Below are 21,497 nucleotides of genomic sequence, written 5' to 3' on the forward strand. Positions count from 1 at the left end.
GTGTTCTCCCTCGGCCTTCCATGTGTTCTCCCTCGGCCTTCCTTGTGTTCTCCCTCGGCCTTCCATGTGTTCTCCCTCGGCCATCCATGTTTTCTCACTCGGCCTTCCATGTGTTCTCCCTCGGCCTTCCTTGTGTTCTCCCTCAGCCTTCCTTGTGTTCTCCCTCGGCCTTCCATGTGTTCTCCCTCGGCATTCCTTGTGTTCTCCCTCGGCCTTCCTTGTGTTCTCCCTCGGCCTTCCATGTGTTCTCCCTCGGCCTTCCATGTGTTCTCCCTCTGCCTTCCATGTGTTCTCCCTCAGCCTTCCATGTGTTCTCCCTCGGCCTTCCATGTGTTCTCCCTCAGCCTTCCTTGTGTTCTCCCTCAGCCTACCATGTGTTCTCCCTCAGCCTTCCATGTGTTCTCCCTCGGCCTTCCATGTGTTCTCCCTCAGCCTTCCATGTGTTCTCCCTCAGCCTTCCTTGTGTTCTCCCTCGGCCTTCCATGTGTTCTCCCTCGGCCTTCCATGTGTTCTCCCTCGGCCTTCCATGTGTTCTCCCTCGGCCTTCCTTGTGTTCTCCCTCGGCCTTCCATGTGTTCTCCCTCGGCCTTCCATGTGTTCTCCCTCGGCCTTCCATGTGTTCTCCCTCGTCCTTCCTTGTGTTCTCCCTCGGCCTTCCATGTGTTCTCCCTCGGCCTTCCATGTGTTCTCCCTCGGCCTTCCTTGTGTTCTCCCTCGGCCTTCCTTGTGTTCTCCCTCGGCCTTCCTTGTGTTCTCCCTCGGCCTTCCTTGTGTTCTCCCTCGGCCTTCCTTGTGTTCTCCCTCGGCCTTCCTTGTGTTCTCCCTCGGCCTTCCATGTGTTCTCCCTCGGCCTTCCATGTGTTCTCCCTCGGCCTTCCATGTGTTCTCCCTCGGCCTTCCTTGTGTTCTCCCTCGGCCTTCCTTGTGTTCTCCCTCGGCCTTCCATGTGTTCTCCCTCGGCCTTCCATGTGTTCTCACTCGGCCTTCCATGTGTTCTCCCTCGGCCTTCCATGTGTTCTCCCTCAGCCTTCCTTGTGTTCTCCCTCGGCCTTCCATGTGTTCTCCCTCAGCCTTCCTTGTGTTCTCCCTCGGCCTTCCATGTGTTCTCCCTCAGCCTTCCTTGTGTTCTCCCTCGGCCTTCCATGTGTTCTCCCTCAGCCTTCCTTGTGTTCTCCCTCGGCCTTCCATGTGTTCTCCCTCAGCCTTCCTTGTGTTCTCCCTCGGCCTTCCATGTGTTCTCCCTCGGCCTTCCATGTGTTCTCCCTCGGCCTTCCTTGTGTTCTCCCTCGGCCTTCCTTGTGTTCTCCCTCGGCCTTCCATGTGTTCTCCCTCGGCCTTCCTTGTGTTCTCCCTCGGCCTTCCATGTGTTCTCCCTCGGCCTTCCTTGTGTTCTCCCTCGGCCTTCCATGTGTTCTCCCTCGGCCTTCCTTGTGTTCTCCCTCGGCCTTCCTTGTGTTCTCCCTCGGCCTTCCATGTGTTCTCCCTCGGCCTTCCTTGTGTTCTCCCTCGGCCTTCCATGTGTTCTCCCTCGGCCATCCATGTTTTCTCACTCGGCCTTCCATGTGTTCTCCCTCGGCCTTCCTTGTGTTCTCCCTCAGCCTTCCTTGTGTTCTCCCTCGGCCTTCCATGTGTTCTCCCTTGGCCTTCCTTGTGTTCTCCCTCGGCCTTCCTTGTGTTCTCCCTCGGCCTTCCATGTGTTCTCCCTCGGCCTTCCATGTGTTCTCCCTCTGCCTTCCATGTGTTCTCCCTCAGCCTTCCATGTGTTCTCCCTCGGCCTTCCATGTGTTCTCCCTCAGCCTTCCTTGTGTTCTCCCTCAGCCTACCATGTGTTCTCCCTCAGCCTTCCATGTGTTCTCCCTCGGCCTTCCATGTGTTCTCCCTCAGCCTTCCATGTGTTCTCCCTCAGCCTTCCTTGTGTTCTCCCTCGGCCTTCCATGTGTTCTCCCTCGGCCTTCCATGTGTTCTCCCTCGGCCTTCCATGTGTTCTCCCTCGGCCTTCCATGTGTTCTCCCTCAGCCTTCCATGTGTTCTCCCTCAGCCTTCCATGTGTTCTCCCTCGGCCTTCCATGTGTTCTCCCTCGGCCTTCTTTGTGTTCTCCCTCGGCCTTCCTTGTGTTCTCCCTCGGCCTTCCTTGTGTTCTCCCTCGGCCTTCCTTGTGTTCTCCCTCGGCCTTCCATGTGTTCTCCCTCAGCCTTCCTTGTGTTCTCCCTCGGCCTTCCTTGTGTTCTCCCTCGGCCTTCCATGTGTTCTCCCTCGGCCTTCCTTGTGTTCTCCCTCTGCCTTCCATGTGTTCTCCCTCGGCCTTCCATGTGTTCTCCCTCGGCCTTCCTTGTGAATCCCACATGCTACAGTATTTTGGGACTGTCTCTCAACATCACAGTGATCTGTTACTACATGTATTTTAGCGTATTTGCGTGTAGCTAGTTCTAGGATATCCTCAGTTTTGTCGCTGTGAAATTAATTAACCAATCCATTATTTTAGCTTGCTTTGGTCTGAAGTTTTTGGTTAACTAAAGGTTGACTAAAGGTTCTTCGTCAACATTAGTGTGATATTTCCCTCAAGGAAAATTCAATTTGGAACTTTCAATATGAATAGGTCACACCAATAGGCCATTGGCTCATTTCTGACGACAACAACCAGACTATATACAGTATTGTACACGTAGGCTAGTGCTATATATAGTGTCAAGCTTGGCCATGCTATTGTTATGCTTTCAGATGTTATATTTGGCTCCATTTATGCGGATCAATGCTGTGATCTATAATGTGAGCGACATAGGGGTCAAAGTTTAAACACATGGGACTGCTCCAGACCCTCAGCCTTCTGCTTTATTAAACCCAGTTCATGCTTACCGAGATTTATTCCCTACTATATTCACACAGCTGCACCTCACTGAAATCTCTCACCTGCAAATAACGATGAAAATGTATACGATACAGGCTAAAATAACAGAGTAGTGGACTACCGGTGAGTAGTGGACTACCGGTGAGTAGTGGACTACCGGTGAGTAGAGGACTACCGGTGAGTAGAGGACTAACGGTGAGTAGTGGACTACCGGTGAGTAGTGGGCTACCGGTGAGTAGTGGACTACCGGTGAGTAGTGGACTACCGGTGAGTAGAGGACTACCGGTGAGTAGTGGACTACCGGTGAGTAGTGGGCTACCGGTGAGTAGTGGGCTACCGGTGAGTAGTGGACTACCGGTGAGTAGTGGGCTACCGGTGAGTAGTGGGCTACCGGTGAGTAGTGGACTACCGGTGAGTAGTGGACTACCGGTGAGTAGAGGACTACCGGTGAGTAGTGGACTACCGGTGAGTAGTGGGCTACCGGTGAGTAGTGGACTACCGGTGAGTAGTGGGCTACCGGTGAGTAGTGGGCTACCGGTGAGTAGTGGACTACCGGTGAGTAGTGGACTACCGGTGAGTAGAGGACTACCGGTGAGTAGAGGACTACCGGTGAGTAGTGGGCTACCGGTGAGTAGTGGACTACCGGTGAATAGTGGACTACCGTTGAGTAGAGGATTACCGGTGAGTAGTGGGCTACCGGTGAGTAGAGGACTACCGGTGACCAGGGCCCATAAGTATTATAATAGAGAGTGAATTGGAGCGGAGCCGGGAGAGATGCTGTGTAATGAAGTCAGCAAGTAGAGACAGGATTTAGTGAACACCACTATATAGATACGAGGACCAGTGACCACCACTAGATAGATACGAGGACCAGTGACCACCACTAGATAGATACGAGGACCAGTGACCACCACTAGATAGATGATAGGACCAGTGACCTCCACTAGATAGATACGAGGACCAGTGAACACCACTAGATAGATACGAGGACCAGTGACCACCACTAGATAGATACGAGGACCAGTGAACACCACTAGATAGATACGAGGACCAGTGACCACCACTAGATAGATACGAGGACCAGTGACCACCACTAGATAGATACGAGGACCAGTGACCACCACTAGATAAATACGAGGACCAGTGACCACCACTAGATAGATACGAGGACCAGTGACCACCACTAGATAGATACGAGGACCAGTGACCACCACTATATAGATACGAGGACCAGTGACCACCACTAGATAGATACGAGGACCAGTGACCACCACTAGATAGATACGAGGACCAGTGACCACCACTATATAGATACGAGGACCAGTGACCACCACTAGATAGATACGAGGACCAGTGACCAATACTAGATAGATACGAGGACCAGTGACCACAACTAGATAGATACGAGGACCAGTGACCACCACTAGATAGATACGAGGACCAGTGACCACCACTAGATAGATACGAGGACCAGTGACCACCACTATATAGATACGAGGACCAGTGACCACCACTAGATAGATACGAGGACCAGTGACCACCACTAGATAGATAACAGGACCAGTGACCACCACTAGATTGATAAGAGGACCAGTGACCACCACTAGATAGAGGGGAGGACCAGTGACCACCACTAGATAGATACGAGGACCAGTGACCACCACTATATAGATACGAGGACCAGTGACCACCACTAGATAGATACGAGGACCAGTGACCACCACTATATAGATACGAGGACCAGTGACCACCACTAGATAGATACGAGGACCAGTGACCACCACTAGATAGATACGAGGACCAGTGACCACAACTAGATAGATACGAGGACCAGTGACCACCACTAGATAGATACGAGGACCAGTGACCACCACTAGATAGATACGAGGACCAGTGACCACCACTAGATAGATACGAGGACCAGTGACCACCACTATATAGATACGAGGACCAGTGACCACCACTAGATAGATACGAGGACCAATGACCACCACTAGATAGATACGAGGACCAGTGACCACCACTATATAGATACGAGGACCAGTGACCACCACTAGATAGATACGAGGACCAATGACCACCACTAGATAGATACGAGGACCAGTGACCACCACTAGATAGATACCAGGACCAGTGACCACCACTAGATAGATACCAGGACCAGTGACCACCACTAGATAGATAAGAGGACCAGTGACCACCACTAGATAGAGGGGAGGACCAGTGACCACCACTAGATAGATACGAGGACCAGTGACCACCACTAGATAGATACGAGGACCAGTGACCACCACTAGATAGATACCAGGACCAGTGACCACCACTAGATAGATACGAGGACCAGTGACCACCACTAGATAGATACGAGGACCAGTGACCACCACTAGAAAGATACGAGGACCAGTGACCACCACTAGATAGATACGAGGACCAGTGACCACCACTAGATAGATACGAGGCCCAGTCACCACCACTAGATAGATACGAGGACCAGTGACCACCACCAGATAGATACGAGGACCAGTGACCACCACAAGATAGAGGGGAGGACCAGTGACCACTACTAGATAGAGGGGAGGACCAGTGACCACCACTAGATAGATACGAGGACCAGTGACCACCACTAGATAGATACGAGGACCAGTGACCACCACTAGATAGATACGAGGACCAGTGACCACCACCAGATAGATACGAGGACCAGTGACCGCCACAAGATAGAGGGGAGGACCAGTGACCACCACTAGATAGAGGGGAGGACCAGTGACCACCACTAGATAGATATGAGGACCAGTGACCACCACAAGATAGGGAGGAGGAGCAGTGACCACCACCAGATGCGCCGGAAACAAAGCTTCCTAATCGCCGTACCACCACAGCAATCTCGCCTTTTGTACAACATAAAAACGACCAAATAATTGCATCGGAAGCAGAATTACTCCGATACCCCGCTAATTATCCAAATCCAGAAAAGAGCGTTAAATTCTACAACCACCTAAAAGAAGCGATTCCAAACCTTCCATAAACAAACCATCACCACAGAGAATAACCTGAGAAGAGCCCCACTAAGCAAGTGGTCTGGGGCTCTGTTCACAAACACAAACAGACCCCACAGAAGCCCCAGGACAGCAACACAATTAGGACACAACCAAACTCATTTTCAAAAAAAAAAAAAAAACAAAAAGATAATTACTTGACAATTGGAATAGAATTGACAAACAAACAAACTAGGAAATGCTATTTGGCCTAAACAGGAGAGTACACAATGAGATAAGGCCCCGATTCGGAAGACCTGACTCATCAATGGAGAGAACAGGCATGATGAGAAACTACCCACAAAATGAGGTGGAAACTGAGCTCACTTCCTAACCTCCTGCCAATGTATGACCATATAGAGACAATATTTCCCTCAGATTACACAGATCCACAAAGAATTTGAAAACAAATCCAATTTATAACTTCATACTATTGGTAAATACCACAGTGTGCCTTCACAGCAGCAGATATCTGTGTGAAGAAGAAACACAATAGTAAAACAACCATATTTATGTTTATTTATTTTCCCTTTTGTACTTACTATTTCGTCATTACAACACTGTATAAAGACATAATGACATTGAAATGTCTTTATTTCTTGAGAACTTTTGAATGTGTAATGTGTTTATTTCATTTTATTGTTTTAGTATCTATTGCACTTGCACTTGGCAATGTAAACATATGTTTCCCATGCCACATAAAGCAAAATGCTAATAAATTGAAAAATAGATGAATTGAGAGAGGGAGGGAGGGAGAGCGAGCGAGAGCGAGGGAGGGAGGGACGAGAGAGAGGGGGGAGGGAGGTGAGGGAGGGGGGAGAGAGAGTGAAGAGCGAGAGGGAGTGAGGAGAGGGGGGGACAGAGAGAGAGAGAGAGGAAGGGGGAGAGAGAGTTGGGCAGAGCAGAGAGAGAGAGGAAGAGGAGGGGAGGGGGGGGGGGGGGGGAGGAGAGAGACGAAGAGAGAGAGAGAGAGGAAAGGGGAGAGAGAGATGGGGGAGGGAGGGAGGGGGGGAGAGAGAGAGAGAAGAGAGGAGAGGGGAGGGGGCAGAGAGAGAGAGAGAGGGAGGGGAGGGGGGGGGAGAGAGAGAGAGAGAGAGGGAGGGGCAGAGAGAGAGAGAGAGGGGAGGAGGAGGGGGGGGAGAGAGAGAGAAGAGAGGGGAGGGAGGGGGGGGGAGAGAGAGAGATGAGAGAGAGAGAGCTGTTTCTTAAGTTGGAAATATACATAGGGTTCCAAAAGGTTATTCAGCTGTCCCCATAGGATAACCTTTTTGGTTTCAGGTAGGACATTTTTGGGTTCCATGTAGAATCCTCTGGTGAAAGGACCAAAAGAGAACCCCAAAAAGTCTACCTGGAACCAAAAGGTCTCCATCAATTTTAAAACTGAAAACTCTGAAAGCAAGACTGAGCTCTCGCTTTCTCCTCTTAAAGCAACGTGGGTGTTGCGGGGTACATTTTTCAGAGAGTCCTCCTAAAAACCCACATTGTTTCCATGTCATTTTCTTCTCTCTCCGGAGTTATAGCGATGCCAAGAGTTCCCCCTCCCAGCCCTAGTGGGCTGGTTAGTTAGGGGACATCTGCTGCCTAGGCCCAAATATTGTTTGCTCTCCGCTCCACTGGCTCTGCAAAGAGAGAATGGATCAAGGCTGACGACTATTTTTACAACCGAGGATAGACAGACAGGTTAACATGCTAAACAATGCCTATAATCCCCCTCTGTGCTCTCTCTCTCCCAGCGGGGAAAACAATGATCCAATGAGATCGTCCAAAAAAACAAACACAGGCCATGCCATGTGTTGTTGAGTTCAGAGGTGAAGCAGAAAATTTATGATGAAAACTGACGTAAAAATGACCTCTTGACCTCCGTGGATGTGGGTCAGGTTTCAGCTTGAGTCAAATGCTTGCCACTTTAAGGCCTGACATTAGAAAGTTACTGGAGGATGATGATTTCTTTTTGCACAATGGCCTTCATCCAACCACACCCAATTCCAAAAGACTAGTTGTCCAAGCCTTACAATCATATAGTAGATGGCATTCAAGTTCAGAAACCAAAGAGAAGAAACATCCTCAAGTCTTAACCTTCTATTCTAGTCTGTCATGTTTTGTTTTTCTAGGATGGCGTTCCTGGTGCATTGTGGGTGTTTTGTTGCCACATTGATTTCGGCAGGTAGTAGCTAGTGGTTTGCCTAGTTAGCCTGGTGGTTCGAGCATTGGGCCATAACGTAAAGGTGCTTGTGGCTTGCTAGATCAAGTCCCAGAAACTGACAAGTGTACACAATGTTGTTCTGCCCCTGAACAAGGCAGTTAACCCACGTTCCTAGGCGTCATTGTAAAATAAGAATATTGTTCTTAATTGGACTTGCCGAGTAATTAAAGGTAATAAAAAATGTCTGGCATTTGTATTTCTAGCATGGAGTTCATGGTGTATCAGTGGGTATTGTATTTAGCATGGATGTTCCTGGTGTATCCAGTGGGTATTGTATTTTCTAGCATGGAGTTCCTGGTGTATCAGGGGTATGTATTTCTAGCATGGTTGTTCCTGGTGTATCAGTGGGATTGTATTTTCTAGCATGGAGGTTCCTGGTGTATCAGTGGGTATGGTATTTCTAGCATGGAGTTCATGGTGTATCGTGGGTATTGTATTTTATAGCATGGAGTTCCTGGTGTATACAGGGGGATGTATTTTCTAGCATGGAGTTATGGTGTTATCAGTGGGTATTGTATTTTCTAGCATGGAGTTCCTGGTGTATCAGTGGTATTTGTATTTTCTAGCATGGAGGTCCATGGTGCATCAGTGGGTATTGTATTTTAGCATGGAGTTTCCTTGGTTGTATCAGTGGGTATTGTATTTGCTAGCATGGGTTCCTGGTGTATCAGTGGGATTGTATTTTCTAGCATGGTGTTCCTGGTGTATCAGGGGTATGTATTTTCTAGCATGGAGTTCCTGGTGTATCCGTGTGGTATTGTATTTTCTAGCATTGGAGTTCCTGGTGTATCAGTGGGTATTGTATTTTCTGCATGGAGTTCCTGGTGTATCAGATGGGTATTGTATTTTTCTAGCATGGCGGTTCCTGGCGTATCACGTGGGTATTGTATTTTTTCTAGCATGGAGTTCCTGTGTATTCAGTGGGTATTGTATTTTCTAGCATGGAGTTTCCTGGGTGCATCAGTGGGTATTGTATTTCTAGATGGAGTTCCTGGTGTATCAGGGTATTGTATTTTCTAGCATGGCGTTCCTGGTTGTATAGTGGGTATTGTATTTTCTAGCATGGCGTTCATGGGTGTATAGTGGGTATTGTATTTCTAGCATGAGTTCCTGGTGATCAGTGGGTATTGTATTTTCTAGCAGGAGTTCCTGGTGTATCAGTGGTATTGTATTTCTAGCATGGAGTTCCTGGTGTATCAGTTGGTATTGTATTTTCTAGCATGGAGTACTGAGTGTAGCAGTGGGTATTGTATTGTCTAGCAGGAGTTCCTGGTGTCTCAGTGGGTATTGTGTTTCTAGCATGGAGTAGTTCTTGTGCATCAGTGGGTGTTTTGTTTTCTCACATTGATTTGACTTCTGTGGATTGTTTTGGTTTGTACTAAGTAGTGTTTATCCATGACAGGGATCAGTCTATTAATACTGTAAATGATGTTATGGCCAAAAAAACAGAGTGTCCTTCCCAAATGGCACCCTATCCTATATAGAAGCACAACTTTGAACCAGGGACCCTAGGGTTGCGTCAAAAGTAGTGCACTATCGATGGGATAGGTTTGCCGATTAGAATCGCAGACCTAATTTCTTCCCTCTGAAGCACAATCTCTCCTTTCCAATGTTTTCTTTTCTCCCAAGTCAGACAAAGTATAATTTCTGCTAGCCCCTTGAAAACTCAAGCTACTGAGTTAAACTTATCCTAATTACTGAGTTAATATTCTAATAACTGAGTTAACTTATCCTAATAACTGAGTTAACTTAATCCTAATAATCCAATGTCCTGTGAGTTAACTTATCTATTAACTGAGTTAACTTATTCTAATAAACTGAGTTAACTTCATCTAATAAACTGCAGGTAATTTATTTAATACACTGCATTAACTTATCCTATTAACTGAGTTAAACTTATCCTAATAAACTGAGTTATTTATCCTATTAACGAGTTAACTTCATCCTAATAACTTCAAGGTCCTGAGTTTAACTATCCACTAACTGAGTTACTTATCTAATAATGGTGTTCTCAAGAAGTTAATATGGACCGACAGACTGTGAGCTGTCCTGGACCACAACCCTATGCAATATATCATGGACTTCCTTACGGGCAGGACCACAGGCTGTGGGATTGGAAAACAACATCCCTTTCAAACTGACTCTTAAACACAGGGGCCCCCCAGGAGGGTGGTGGGGTCCTCAGCCTCGTGCTGTACTCCCTGTTCACACACGACTGCCATGGCTGCCGACACCACCCTATCATTACGTTTTTCTGACGACACCACGCTGTAGGGACTGAGAACCACAAACGGTGAGTCGCCTAAAGAATAGGACTGAAGAGTTTGACCAAGAAAGTTCTTTGTTTTTGGACATTTGAGCCTGTAATCAAACCCACAAATTTGCTGATGCTCCAAGATACTCAACTAGTCTAAAGGAAGGCCAATTTCAAATTTTATTGTTCTTTAATCAGTACCAAGAGGAAGAAGAGGGTTTTCAGCTGTGGCTAAACATAATTGCACAAGGGTTTTCTAATGATCAATTAGCCATTTTTAAAATGATAAACTTGGATTAGCTAAACACAACGTGACCCTGGAACAAAGGAGTGATGGGTTGAGGATAATGGGCCTCTTTACACCTATGTAGATATTCCATTAACCATCAGCCATTTCCAGCTTACAATAGGTCATGTACAGCTCTTTAACAAAGTCTACCACTGTATTATGATCAATTTGATGTTATTTTATTGGACAGAAAAATATGTTTTCTTTCAAACACAATGACATTTCTAAGTGACCCCAAACTTTTGAACGGTTACGTGTAAGTGAATTGGCATTGTGGTGCCAGGACAACAACCTCTCCCCTCACCGTCAGCAAAACAAAGGAGGATGTGGACTTCAGGAAGAGAGGAGGGATCAAACGCCCCAAAATTCCAATCAATGGACTACAGTAGAGAGACTCAGCAGTTTTTAAGTTCATATCACGAGGGACTTTCACATAGGGACCAACAACACTACCATTCTTGTCAAGCAGGGGTAACAGCGTCTCTACTTCCTATAAGGCGCCCTGTGAAGAACATTCGGCATCTTTTGGCCACCAAGGAGTCCTCTCCAAATACACCGCTGCACATCGAGAGAGCCTGACCGTTTGCATCCACCACAGCCGGTAGGGAATTGTTCCAAGTCATGACCACAAGGGTCCTCCAGGGGTGTGATAAAGACGGCCTTAGCTAGCTACATCAATTGGGAACCCGGGCTCCCACTAATACCAGAGCACATCTACTTGGAAAACGATGATTGGTTTGAGGAACCCTTGCAACATCTGTTTAGTGTTTCCATGGGGATGAGCTGGACATAAAGTTTTCCCCCTTCTCTCAGATCGATTGGTGACCATAGCAGCACCCACCCGTAGCACGCGCCTCCAGAGGTATATCTCGCTGGTCACCCCCAAAAGCCAATTCTTCCTGTGGCGCTATATCCATTCCAGTCTCTGTTGCCAATGCGTAATGAACTACAAAAATCTCTGAAAACTGGGAAACACTATCTCCATCACCTAGCCTTCAAGCACCCAGCTTGTCAGAGCAGCTCACAGATTACTGCACATGTTACATAGGCCCATCTATAATTTAGCCCAAAACAACTACCTCTTTCCCTACTGTATTTAATTTATTTATTTATGTTGCTCCTTTGCAACTCCCATTATTTTTTCTATCTCTATTTGCAATTCTTCCACTGCAAACTCAACCATTCCAGTGTTTTACTTGCTATTGTATTTACTTTTTTTTGCCTAACCTCCCTTATGCTCACCTCACTTGCTACAATGTACATCTAGGACTTATTTTCTACTGTATATTAACGACTGTATGTGGTTTTACTCCATGTGTAAACTCTTGTGTTGTTGTATGTGTGGAAATGCTTGCTTTATTCTTGGCCAGCGTCGCAATTGTAAATGAGAAACTTGTTCTCAACTTTGACCTGGTAAATAAAGGTGAAATTAAATAATAAAAATTAAAAAATACCATTGTCTGTTGAGTGTTTCCATGGGGCTGAGTGGACATAAAAACCATGTCTAATTTTCGTGTTTCCATCGAGGCGCTGAGCTGGACATCAAATACCCTGTCTTGGTTTAGTGTTTCCATGAGGCTGAGCTGGACATAAAATACCATGTCTGTTTACTGTTTCCATGAGGCTGACAAGGCTGGACAAAATACCATGTCTATTATTTAGTGTTTGCATTGGGGGCCTGAGATGGACATTAAATACCATGTCTGGTTTAATGTTTCCATGAGGCTGAGCTGGACATAAATACCATGCTATTTAGTGTTTCCAGGCTGAGCTGGAAATAAAACCTACTGTCATTTAGTGTTTCCATGGGCCTGAAGTGGACAATAAATACCTGTCTGTTTAGTGTTTTCCATGCAGGCTGAAGGCTGACATAAATACATGTCTGTGTTAAGTTTCCATGTGAGGCTGATGGGACATAAATCATGTTATTTAGTGTTTGCATGGGGCTGAGAGATGGACAGAAATACCATGTCTGTTTAATGGTTTCCATGAGGCTGAAGCGGACATAAATACCCTGTCTGTTTAGTGTTTCCATGAGGCTGAAGCTGGACATAAATACCATGTCTGTTTAATGTTCACGGGGATGAAGCTGGAAATCAAATACCATGTCTATCTAGTGTGCATGGCTGGGCTGGACATAAATACATGTGTTTAATGTTTCCATGGCGGCTGAGCTGGAAATAAAATACCATGTCTATATTAGTGTTTCCATAGGGATGAAAGGCTGGACATAACATACCCTGTCTGTCTATAGGCCAATAGAGAGGACCATACCATACCACTGTTTCCACTACCACATTGACAAGGTACATGTCTAAGATCAGTATCATTGACTCCCGTTACATGTGTGTAGATTGTGTGTAGTTGTGTGTGTACGTTTGTTGTTTGTGTGTGTGTAGAGTGTGTGTGTGTGTGTAAGTTGTGTGTGTGTAGATTGTGTGATGTGTGTGGGTGTGCGTGTGTGTGTGTGTGTGGGTGTGTGTGTGGTGTTGCTCCTGTGTAGTGTGTGTGTGATGGAATTTGTGTGTGTGTGTGTGTGTGTGGATTGTGTGTGTGTGGTGTAGATTGTGTGTGTTTATGTTGTGGTTGTGAGTTTATTAAAGTTGTGGTTCTCAGGTATTCAAGTTTTAATGTCAACATGCACAAGTACATGAAATGCCTTTTCTTGCCAGCTCAAACCTAGCAATGCAGGAATCAATATCAATGTGTTATTAAGGAAAATATGAAAATACACAATAAAGTAGGTAAGTAAGCATACTATATACAGGAAATGTTTTAAAAAGTCAGTTCCAATACCATATTTACATGTGCAGGATTAATGGGTGAGTGTATTAGAGGAAGATTACAGTTGGAAGTTTGGAAGTTACATTACACTTAGGTTGGAATCATTAAAACTTGCTTTCACACCCAATCCACAAATTTCGTATTAACAAACTATAGTTTTGGCAAATTTGCCCTTTCTCCGCGGTCTAGGCCTATACTTTGTGCATGACCACAAGTCATTTGTACAGCAATTGTTTACAGACAGATTTATTTCACTTATAACTCACTGTTCACAATTCCAGTGGGTCAGAAGTTACATGCACTAAATTGACTGCTTACCTTTAAAACAGTTGGAAAAATTCAGAAAATGAGTGTCAGGCTTTAGAAGCGTTGATAGGCAATTGACATAATTTGATGTCAATTGGAGATGTTACCTGTGGATGTATTTTCAAGGGCCATACTTCAAACTCCTAGTGCCTACCTTGCTTTGGAAATCAAGGGAAAACTCAAGAAAAGAAATCAGCCGACCTCTGGAATAAAAATTGTAGACCTCCACAAGTCGGGTTCATCCTGGAGCAATTTCCAAACAGCCTTGAAAAAGTACCATGGTTCAACCTGTTACAAACAATAGTACGCAAGTTTTTATAAACACCATGGGAGAGCCACGGCAACCGTCATTACCGCTCAGGAAGGAGACGATCGTTCGTCTGTTCCTTAGAGATGGACGTACTATGGTGTGAAAAGTGCAAACCATCCAGAACAACAGCAAAAGAACTTGTGCAGATGCTGGAGGGAAACAGGTACAAAAGTATCTATTTATCCACAGTAAAACGACGAGTCTATATCGACATAACTGAAAGGCCGCTCAGGCAAGGAAGAAGCCATCTTGCTCACAAAACCGCCATTAAAAAAAGCCAGACTACGGTTGCAACTGAACATGGGGACAAAGATCGTACTTTTTGGAGAAATGCCCTTCTGTGTGATGAAACAAAAATAGAGGAACTGTTTGGACTATAACGACCATACGTTATGTTTGAATGGAAAAGGGGGAGGCTTGCAAGTCGAAGAACACAATACTAAACGTGAAGCACAGGAGTGGCAGCATCGTTATGGGGGTGCTTTAGCTGCAGGAGGGACGGGGTGCAACTTCACAAAAATAGATGGATACATGAAGGAGGGGAAAATTATTGTGGAGGGACAATTATGTGGATATTATTGAAACAACATCTTCAAAACATCAGTCAGGAAGTTAAAGCTTGGTCGCAAATGGATCACAAATGGTGAGCATGACCACAGGCATCTTCCAAGGTTGTGGCACAATTAAGGACAACAAAGACAAGGTATTGGAGTGGCCTACACACAACGCTGGTGACCTTTAATCCTATAGAACATTTGTGGCAGCAAAGCGGTGCGAGGCAAAGGAGGCCTACAAACTGACTCAGTTACACCAGCTTTGTCAGGAGGAATGGGCCAAAATTCACCCCAACTTATGGAAGCTTGTGGAAGGTGTTTACCCGAAACGCTTTGACCCAAGTTAAACATTTAAAGGCAATGGCTACCCAAAATGACTAAATTGAGTGTATGTTAAACTTCTGATCCACTGGGAAGGGAAGCTGAATGTTTTTTTATTCTCTCTCTATTATTCAGACAATTCCATTCTTAAAAAAAGGTCGATCCTAACTGACCTAAGACAGGGGAATTTTTACTAGGATTAAATGTAGGAATTGTGAAAAACTGAGGTTAAAGTATTTTGTCTAAGGTGTATGAAAAACTTCAGGACTTCAATGTAGATATGTTATAGGGGTAAGGTGAAGGGATACTGGATGATGGGAGGTAGATTTGTATAGGGGTAAGGTGACAGGGGTACTGGAAGTGATGGAGGTAGACGTGTATAGGGGAAGGTGGACAGGGATACTGGAGTGATGGAGGTAGATATGTTAGGGGTAAGGTGACAGGATACTGAGTGATGAGGGTAGATAGTATAGGGGTAAGGTGACAGGGGTACTGGAGTGATGGAGGTAGACTGTGTATAGGGGTAAGGTGACAGGATACTGGATGATGATGAGAGGTAGATATGTAAGGGGTTAGGTGACAGGGATACTGGATATGGAGGTAGATATGTATAGGGGGGACGGTGACATTTCGGGATACTGGAGTGTATGGAGGTAGATATGTATAGGGAAAAGGTGACAGGGGGGGGGGGGGGATCCTGGAGTGATCAGGAGGGTAGTTATGTGTATAGGGGTACGGTGACAGGGATACTGGAGTGATGGAGGTAGATATGTAGGGGTAGGGACAGGGATACTGGTGATGGAAGGTAGAATTACTAGGGAGTGATGGAAGGTAGATATGTATAGTAGGAGGGATGTCTAGGATGGAGGTAGAGATATGTATAGGGGTTTTAAGGTGACAGGGATACATGAGAGTGATGGGGAGTGGGGTAGAGGGTGACTAGGGATACTGGGTTGATGAGGTGATAGGGATACGGGAGTGATGGGAGGTAGATATGTATAGGGGTAAGGTGAACAGGGGTACTGGAGTGATGGAGGTAGATATGTATAGGGGGATGCAATTGGAGTATGTGGTAGTATGTATAGGGTAATGGTGGACAGGAGATACTGGAGGTGATGGAGGTAGAGATGTATAGGGGTAAGGTGACAGGGATATGGAGTGATGGGGTAGATATGTATAGGGGTAAGAGAAGGGATACTGGAGTGAGTGGAGGTAGATATGTCTAGGGGTAAGGTGAAGGGATACTGGAGGATTGGAGGTAGATATGTTATGTGTACATGATAGGCGTGAATGTGATAGGCGCAGGGAGACTGGGAGTGATGGAGGTAGATAGTATAGGGAAAATATAAATGGGAAGGGGACAAGGGACTACAGAGTGATGGAGGTAGATATGTTAGGTTAAGTGACGTATATACAGGGCGACCAATTACAATGACAGGTGATACTGGAGTGATGGAGGTGTAGATATGTATAGCGGTTCAGGGTGACAGGGGATACTGGAGTGATGGAGGTAGATATGTATAGGGGGAAGGAGAACAGGGATTACGAGAGTTGATGGGAGGTAATATGTATAGGAAGGTGCTATAAGCAGTAGATAACATGTACAGGGATACGGAGTGATGGAGGTAGATATGTATATGGGGTAAGGTGACAGGGATACTGGAGTGATGGAGGTAGATAATGTATAGGTCAGGTGGGAAAGGGATACTGGAGTGATGGAGGTAGATATGTATAGGGGTAGGTGACAGGGATACTGAGAGGATGGAGGTAGATATGTATAGGGGTCAGGTGACAAGGGATACTGGAGTGATGGAGGTAGATATGATAGGGGTCAGGTGACAGGGATAATGGATGTGAGTAGATAGTATAGGGGGAAGGTGACAGGGGATACTGGAGGGATGGAGGTGAAGTATAGGGGGAGGAGGACAGGGAATACTGGAGGTGAGTGAGGGAGGTAGAATGTATAGGGGTAGGTGACAGGGATATGGAGTGATGGAGGTGACTATGTATGGGTAAGGTGTACATACAGGACATAAGATAAACAGAGTAGCAGCATACAGTATAAATGCTATAGGAGTATGGTGTGTGGTCGTTGAGCTTATGTGTGAGGTATCGTAAAGTGGTGTGATGGTAGTAGTCATGTGTATTTTCATTAAGTCGATTTGTGTGTGTGTACGTTTAGTGTTATTTGTGTGGTTGTCGTGGTGTTTGTGTGGCGGTGTGTGTGTGTGTGGGTGTTGTCTTTTGTAGTGAGTGTTATTGTGCTGTGCGTGTTTTGCGTGTGTGCGCCGCGGTGTGTGTGTGTGTGTGTTGTGTTGTGTGTGTGTGTGTGTGCGTGTGGTGTGTGTGTGTGTTGTGTGGTGTTGTGTGTGCGTGTGTGTGTGTGTGTGTGTGGTGTTGTGCGTAATGTGGTGTGTGTGTGTTTCGTGTGTGTGTGTGTGTGTGTTCGTGTGTGTGTGTTGTGTGCGTTTGTGCGTGTGTGCGTCTGTGGCGTGTGTGCGCGCGTGTGTGTGTGGTGTGTGTGTGTGGCGTGTGTGTGTGCGTGTGTGTGTGTGTGTTCGTGTGTGTGTGTGCGCGTGTGGGTGTGTGTGTGTGTGTGTGTGTGTTCGTGTGTGTGTGTGTGTGTGTGTGTGTTCGTGTGTGCGTGTGTGTGTGTGTGTGTTCGTGTGTGCGTGTGTGTGTGTGTGCGTGCGTGTGTGTGTGTCAGTGTGTAAGGCCCTGTGAGTGTGTATAGAGACAGTCCAAAAGATTGAAATAAAGGGTAAAAAAAAAGATACAAGGTAAACTCAGATCATTGTAGCTATTTGGTTAGCTATTTTATCAGTCATATTGCTTGGGGCTCGAAGCTGTTCAGGAGCCTGTTGGTGTCAGACTTGATGCACCGGTACCTTTTGCCGTGCGGAAGCAGAGAGAATAGTCTATGGCTTGGGTGGTTGGAGTCTTTGACGATTTTCAGGGCCTTCTTTTCACACCTTCCTGATATATTTTCTCACATCGCTAACACATTGGGTCAGGTGCTGTCAACACATAAGGAAAATAACCCTCAGTGTTGTACACAGCAAACTGTACTCTCAAAGGTCAAAGGTCACAGTCAGTGCTGTACACTCTGTGACAGACATGAGCCTGTGATGTTTCAGTGTAATTATGTCATTACATCACTATGTAAACTGATACTAGACTATTACCACCAGCAGAAGTTCCCCTGGTCTATGTTCTAAGGAGAGGCTATTCAACCAGTAAACAGACTGGCCTCTCTGTCTGTGACCCATCTGTCCCTCAGACAGGCTGTTTAACCAGTAAACAGACATGCCTCTCTGTCCCAAATTGCAACTTAATCCCTAGATAGTGCACCATGTTTGCCCATGGCCCCATAGGGAATATGATGTCATTTGGAACACACACTCAGTCTGTTGACTGTAAGCCAACCGTCCATTGGAGAAGGAAGAAACACAACACAGTAGAGAAGGTACCAGCTCTGCCGGGAAACATCAACCCTGTGGGCCTTAGTGCACTATGTAGGGAACAGGGTCCTATTTTAGATACCCTATTGTCCTATTTAGATACCCTACTGTCCTATTATAGATACCCTACTGTCCTATTTTAGATACCCTATTGTCCTATTTTAGATACCCTACTGTCCTATTTTAGATACCCTACTGTCCTATTTTAGATACCCTACTGTCCTATTTTAGATACCCTACTGTCCTATTTTAGATACCCTACTGTCCTATTTTAGATACCCTACTGTCCTATTTTAGACGCCCTATTGTCCTATTTTAGATACCCTACTGTCCTATTTTAGATACCCTACTGTCCTATTTTAGACGCCCTATTGTCCTATTTTAGATACCCTACTGTCCTATTTTAGATACCCTATTGTCCTATTTTAGATACCCTACTGTCCTATTTTAGATACCCTACTGTCCTATTTTAGACGCCCTATTGTCCTATTTTAGATACCCTACTGTCCTATTTTAGACGCCCTATTGTCCTATTTTAGATACCCTACTGTCCTATTTTACAGGGCAGGAACTCCACTTCCACAGAGGTTACAACCTCTCTCTACGTTTTGTTTTGATTCAAACTGGAAAATATTTTTTCTTTTGTCTTCTACGATTTGTATATCGATCTCGTTCGTTCGCTATTTTCCTCCTCGGTCCGACGAACAAGCGACAATAAAAGGAAACAAAAGAGTTTTTTTTAAAGTGATCATTGAAATGTCACCATTCTCACTAGCCTCGTAGCACAACGTAGCATAACGTAATTCAGTCAACGGATGGGAGAACCAAGGTGATAACACATTTCTGTCAACACATCTGAAGTATTTCAAGTACCTGTACCTTTATTGGTACAGCAGTTGACCTCCTTTCTAGATGAGATGCAACTCTGCCATTAATAACCCCTTAGAGGTCATACTACTGCCATTAATAACCCCTTAGAGTTCATACTACTGCCATTAATAACCCCTTAGAGTTCATACTACTGCCATTAATAACCCCTTATAGAGGTCATACTACTGCCATTAATAACCCCTTATAGAGGTCATACTACTGCCATTAATAACCCCTTAGAGTTCATACTACTGCCATTAATAACCCCTTACAGAGGTGATACTACTGCCATTAATAACCCCTTAGAGTTCATACTACTGCCATTAATAACCCCTTAGAGTTCATACTACTGCCATTAACAACCCCTTATAGAGGTCATACTACTGCCATTAATAACCCCTTATAGAGGTCATACTACTGCCATTAATAACCCCTTATAGAGGTCATACTACTGCCATTAATAACCCCTTAGAGGTCATACTACTGCCATTAACAACCCCTTATAGAGGTCATACTACTGCCATTAACAACCCCTTATAGAGGTCATACTACTGCCGTTAACAACCCCTTATAGAGGTCATACTACTGCCATTAACAACCCCTTATAGAGGTCATACTACTGCCGTTAACAACCCCTTATAGAGGTCATACTACTGCCATTAATAACCATTAAGAGGTCATACTACTGCCATTAATAACCCCTTAGAGGTCATACTACTGCCATTAATAACCCCTTATAGAGGTCATACTACTGCCATTAATAATATCCCCTTAGAGGTCATACTACTGCCATTAATAACCCCTTAGAGGTCATACTACTGCCATTAATAACCCCTTATAGAGGTCATACTACTGCCATTAACAACCCCTTATAGAGGTCATACTACTGCCGTTAACAACCCCTTATAGAGGTCATACTACTGCCGTTAACAACCACTTATAGAGGTCATACTACTGCCGTTAACAACCCCTTATAGAGGTCATACTACTGCCGTTAACAACCCCTTATAGAGGTCATACTACTGCCGTTAACAACCCCTTATAGAGGTCATACTACTGCCGTTAACAACCCCTTATAGAGGTCATACTACTGCCAGTAATAACCCCTTATAGAGGCGATACTACTGCCTTTAACAACCCCTTAGAGAGGTCATACTACTGCCATTAATAACCCCTTATAGAGGTCATACTACTGCCATTAATAACCACTTATAGAGGTCATACTACTGCCGTTAACAACCCCTTATAGAGGTCATACTACTGCCGTTAACAACCCCTTATAGAGGTCATACTACTGCCATTAACAACCCCTTATAGAGGTCATACTACTGCCATTAACAAACCCTTATAGAGGTCATACTACTGCCATTAACAAACCCTTAGAGAGGTCATACTACTGACGTTAACAACCCCTTATAGAGGTCATACTACTGCTGTTAACAACCCCTTATAGAGGTCATACTACTGCCATTAACAACCCCTTATAGAGGTCATACTACTGCTATTAACAACCCCTTATAGAGGTCATACTACTGCCATTAATAACCCCTTATAGAGGTCATACTACTGCCGTTAACAACCCCTTATAGAGGTCATACTACTGCCGTTAACAACCCCTTATAGAGGTCATACTACTGCCATTAATAACCCCTTATAGAGGTCATACTACTGCCATTAACAACCCCTTATAGAGGTCATACTACTGCCATTAATAACCCCTTATAGAGGTCATACTACTGCCGTTAACAACCCCTTATAGAGGTCATACTACTGCCATTAATAACCCCTTAGAGAGGTGATACCCATTTAGCCTTCCTGTCTCTAGCTCCTAAATCCTCCTCACCCTCACCCTCACCCTAACTCACACCAACTCCCTAACCCCCACCCACATTATCACCCTCACCGTGAAGGTGTCCTCATGCTTCCAATCCGAAACATTTCGGAAGAGTTATTATGATGACATTTTGCAACGTTTTTGTTAATTTAGGACTTTTATTATTGAGGCAAGCCAAAGTCGGTAGTCGAAGTCCCCGCCATTTTGTCTCGGGGCTCCCGAGTGGTGCAGCGATCTAAGGCATTGTATCTCAGTGCTAGAGGCGTCACTACAGACCCTGGTTCGTATTCCAGGCTGTATCACAACCGGCCGTGATTCGGAGTCCAACAGGGTGAGGACACAATTGGCCCAGCGCCGTCCGGGTTAGGGTTTGGCCGGGGTAGGCTGTCATTGTAAATAAGAATTTGTTTTTAACTTACTTGCCTAGTTA

The 21,497-nt window shown here is 45.5% G+C and overlaps 1 protein-coding gene across 1 annotated transcript; it reads right to left on the reverse strand.

The window, feature by feature from the left end:
• Positions 1 to 450: 450 nt before the first annotated feature.
• Positions 451 to 1,056, reverse strand: LOC120019413 (octapeptide-repeat protein T2-like). Its single transcript, XM_038962701.1, has one exon. The coding sequence runs from the start codon at positions 1,054 to 1,056 to the stop codon at positions 451 to 453; it is 606 nt and encodes a 201-aa protein (XP_038818629.1).
• Between the last annotated feature and the right edge of the window lie 20,441 nt (positions 1,057 to 21,497).

Source organism: Salvelinus namaycush, chromosome 24, assembly GCF_016432855.1.
Source record: "Salvelinus namaycush isolate Seneca chromosome 24, SaNama_1.0, whole genome shotgun sequence".
In the NCBI taxonomy this organism is placed as follows: domain Eukaryota; kingdom Metazoa; phylum Chordata; class Actinopteri; order Salmoniformes; family Salmonidae; genus Salvelinus; species Salvelinus namaycush.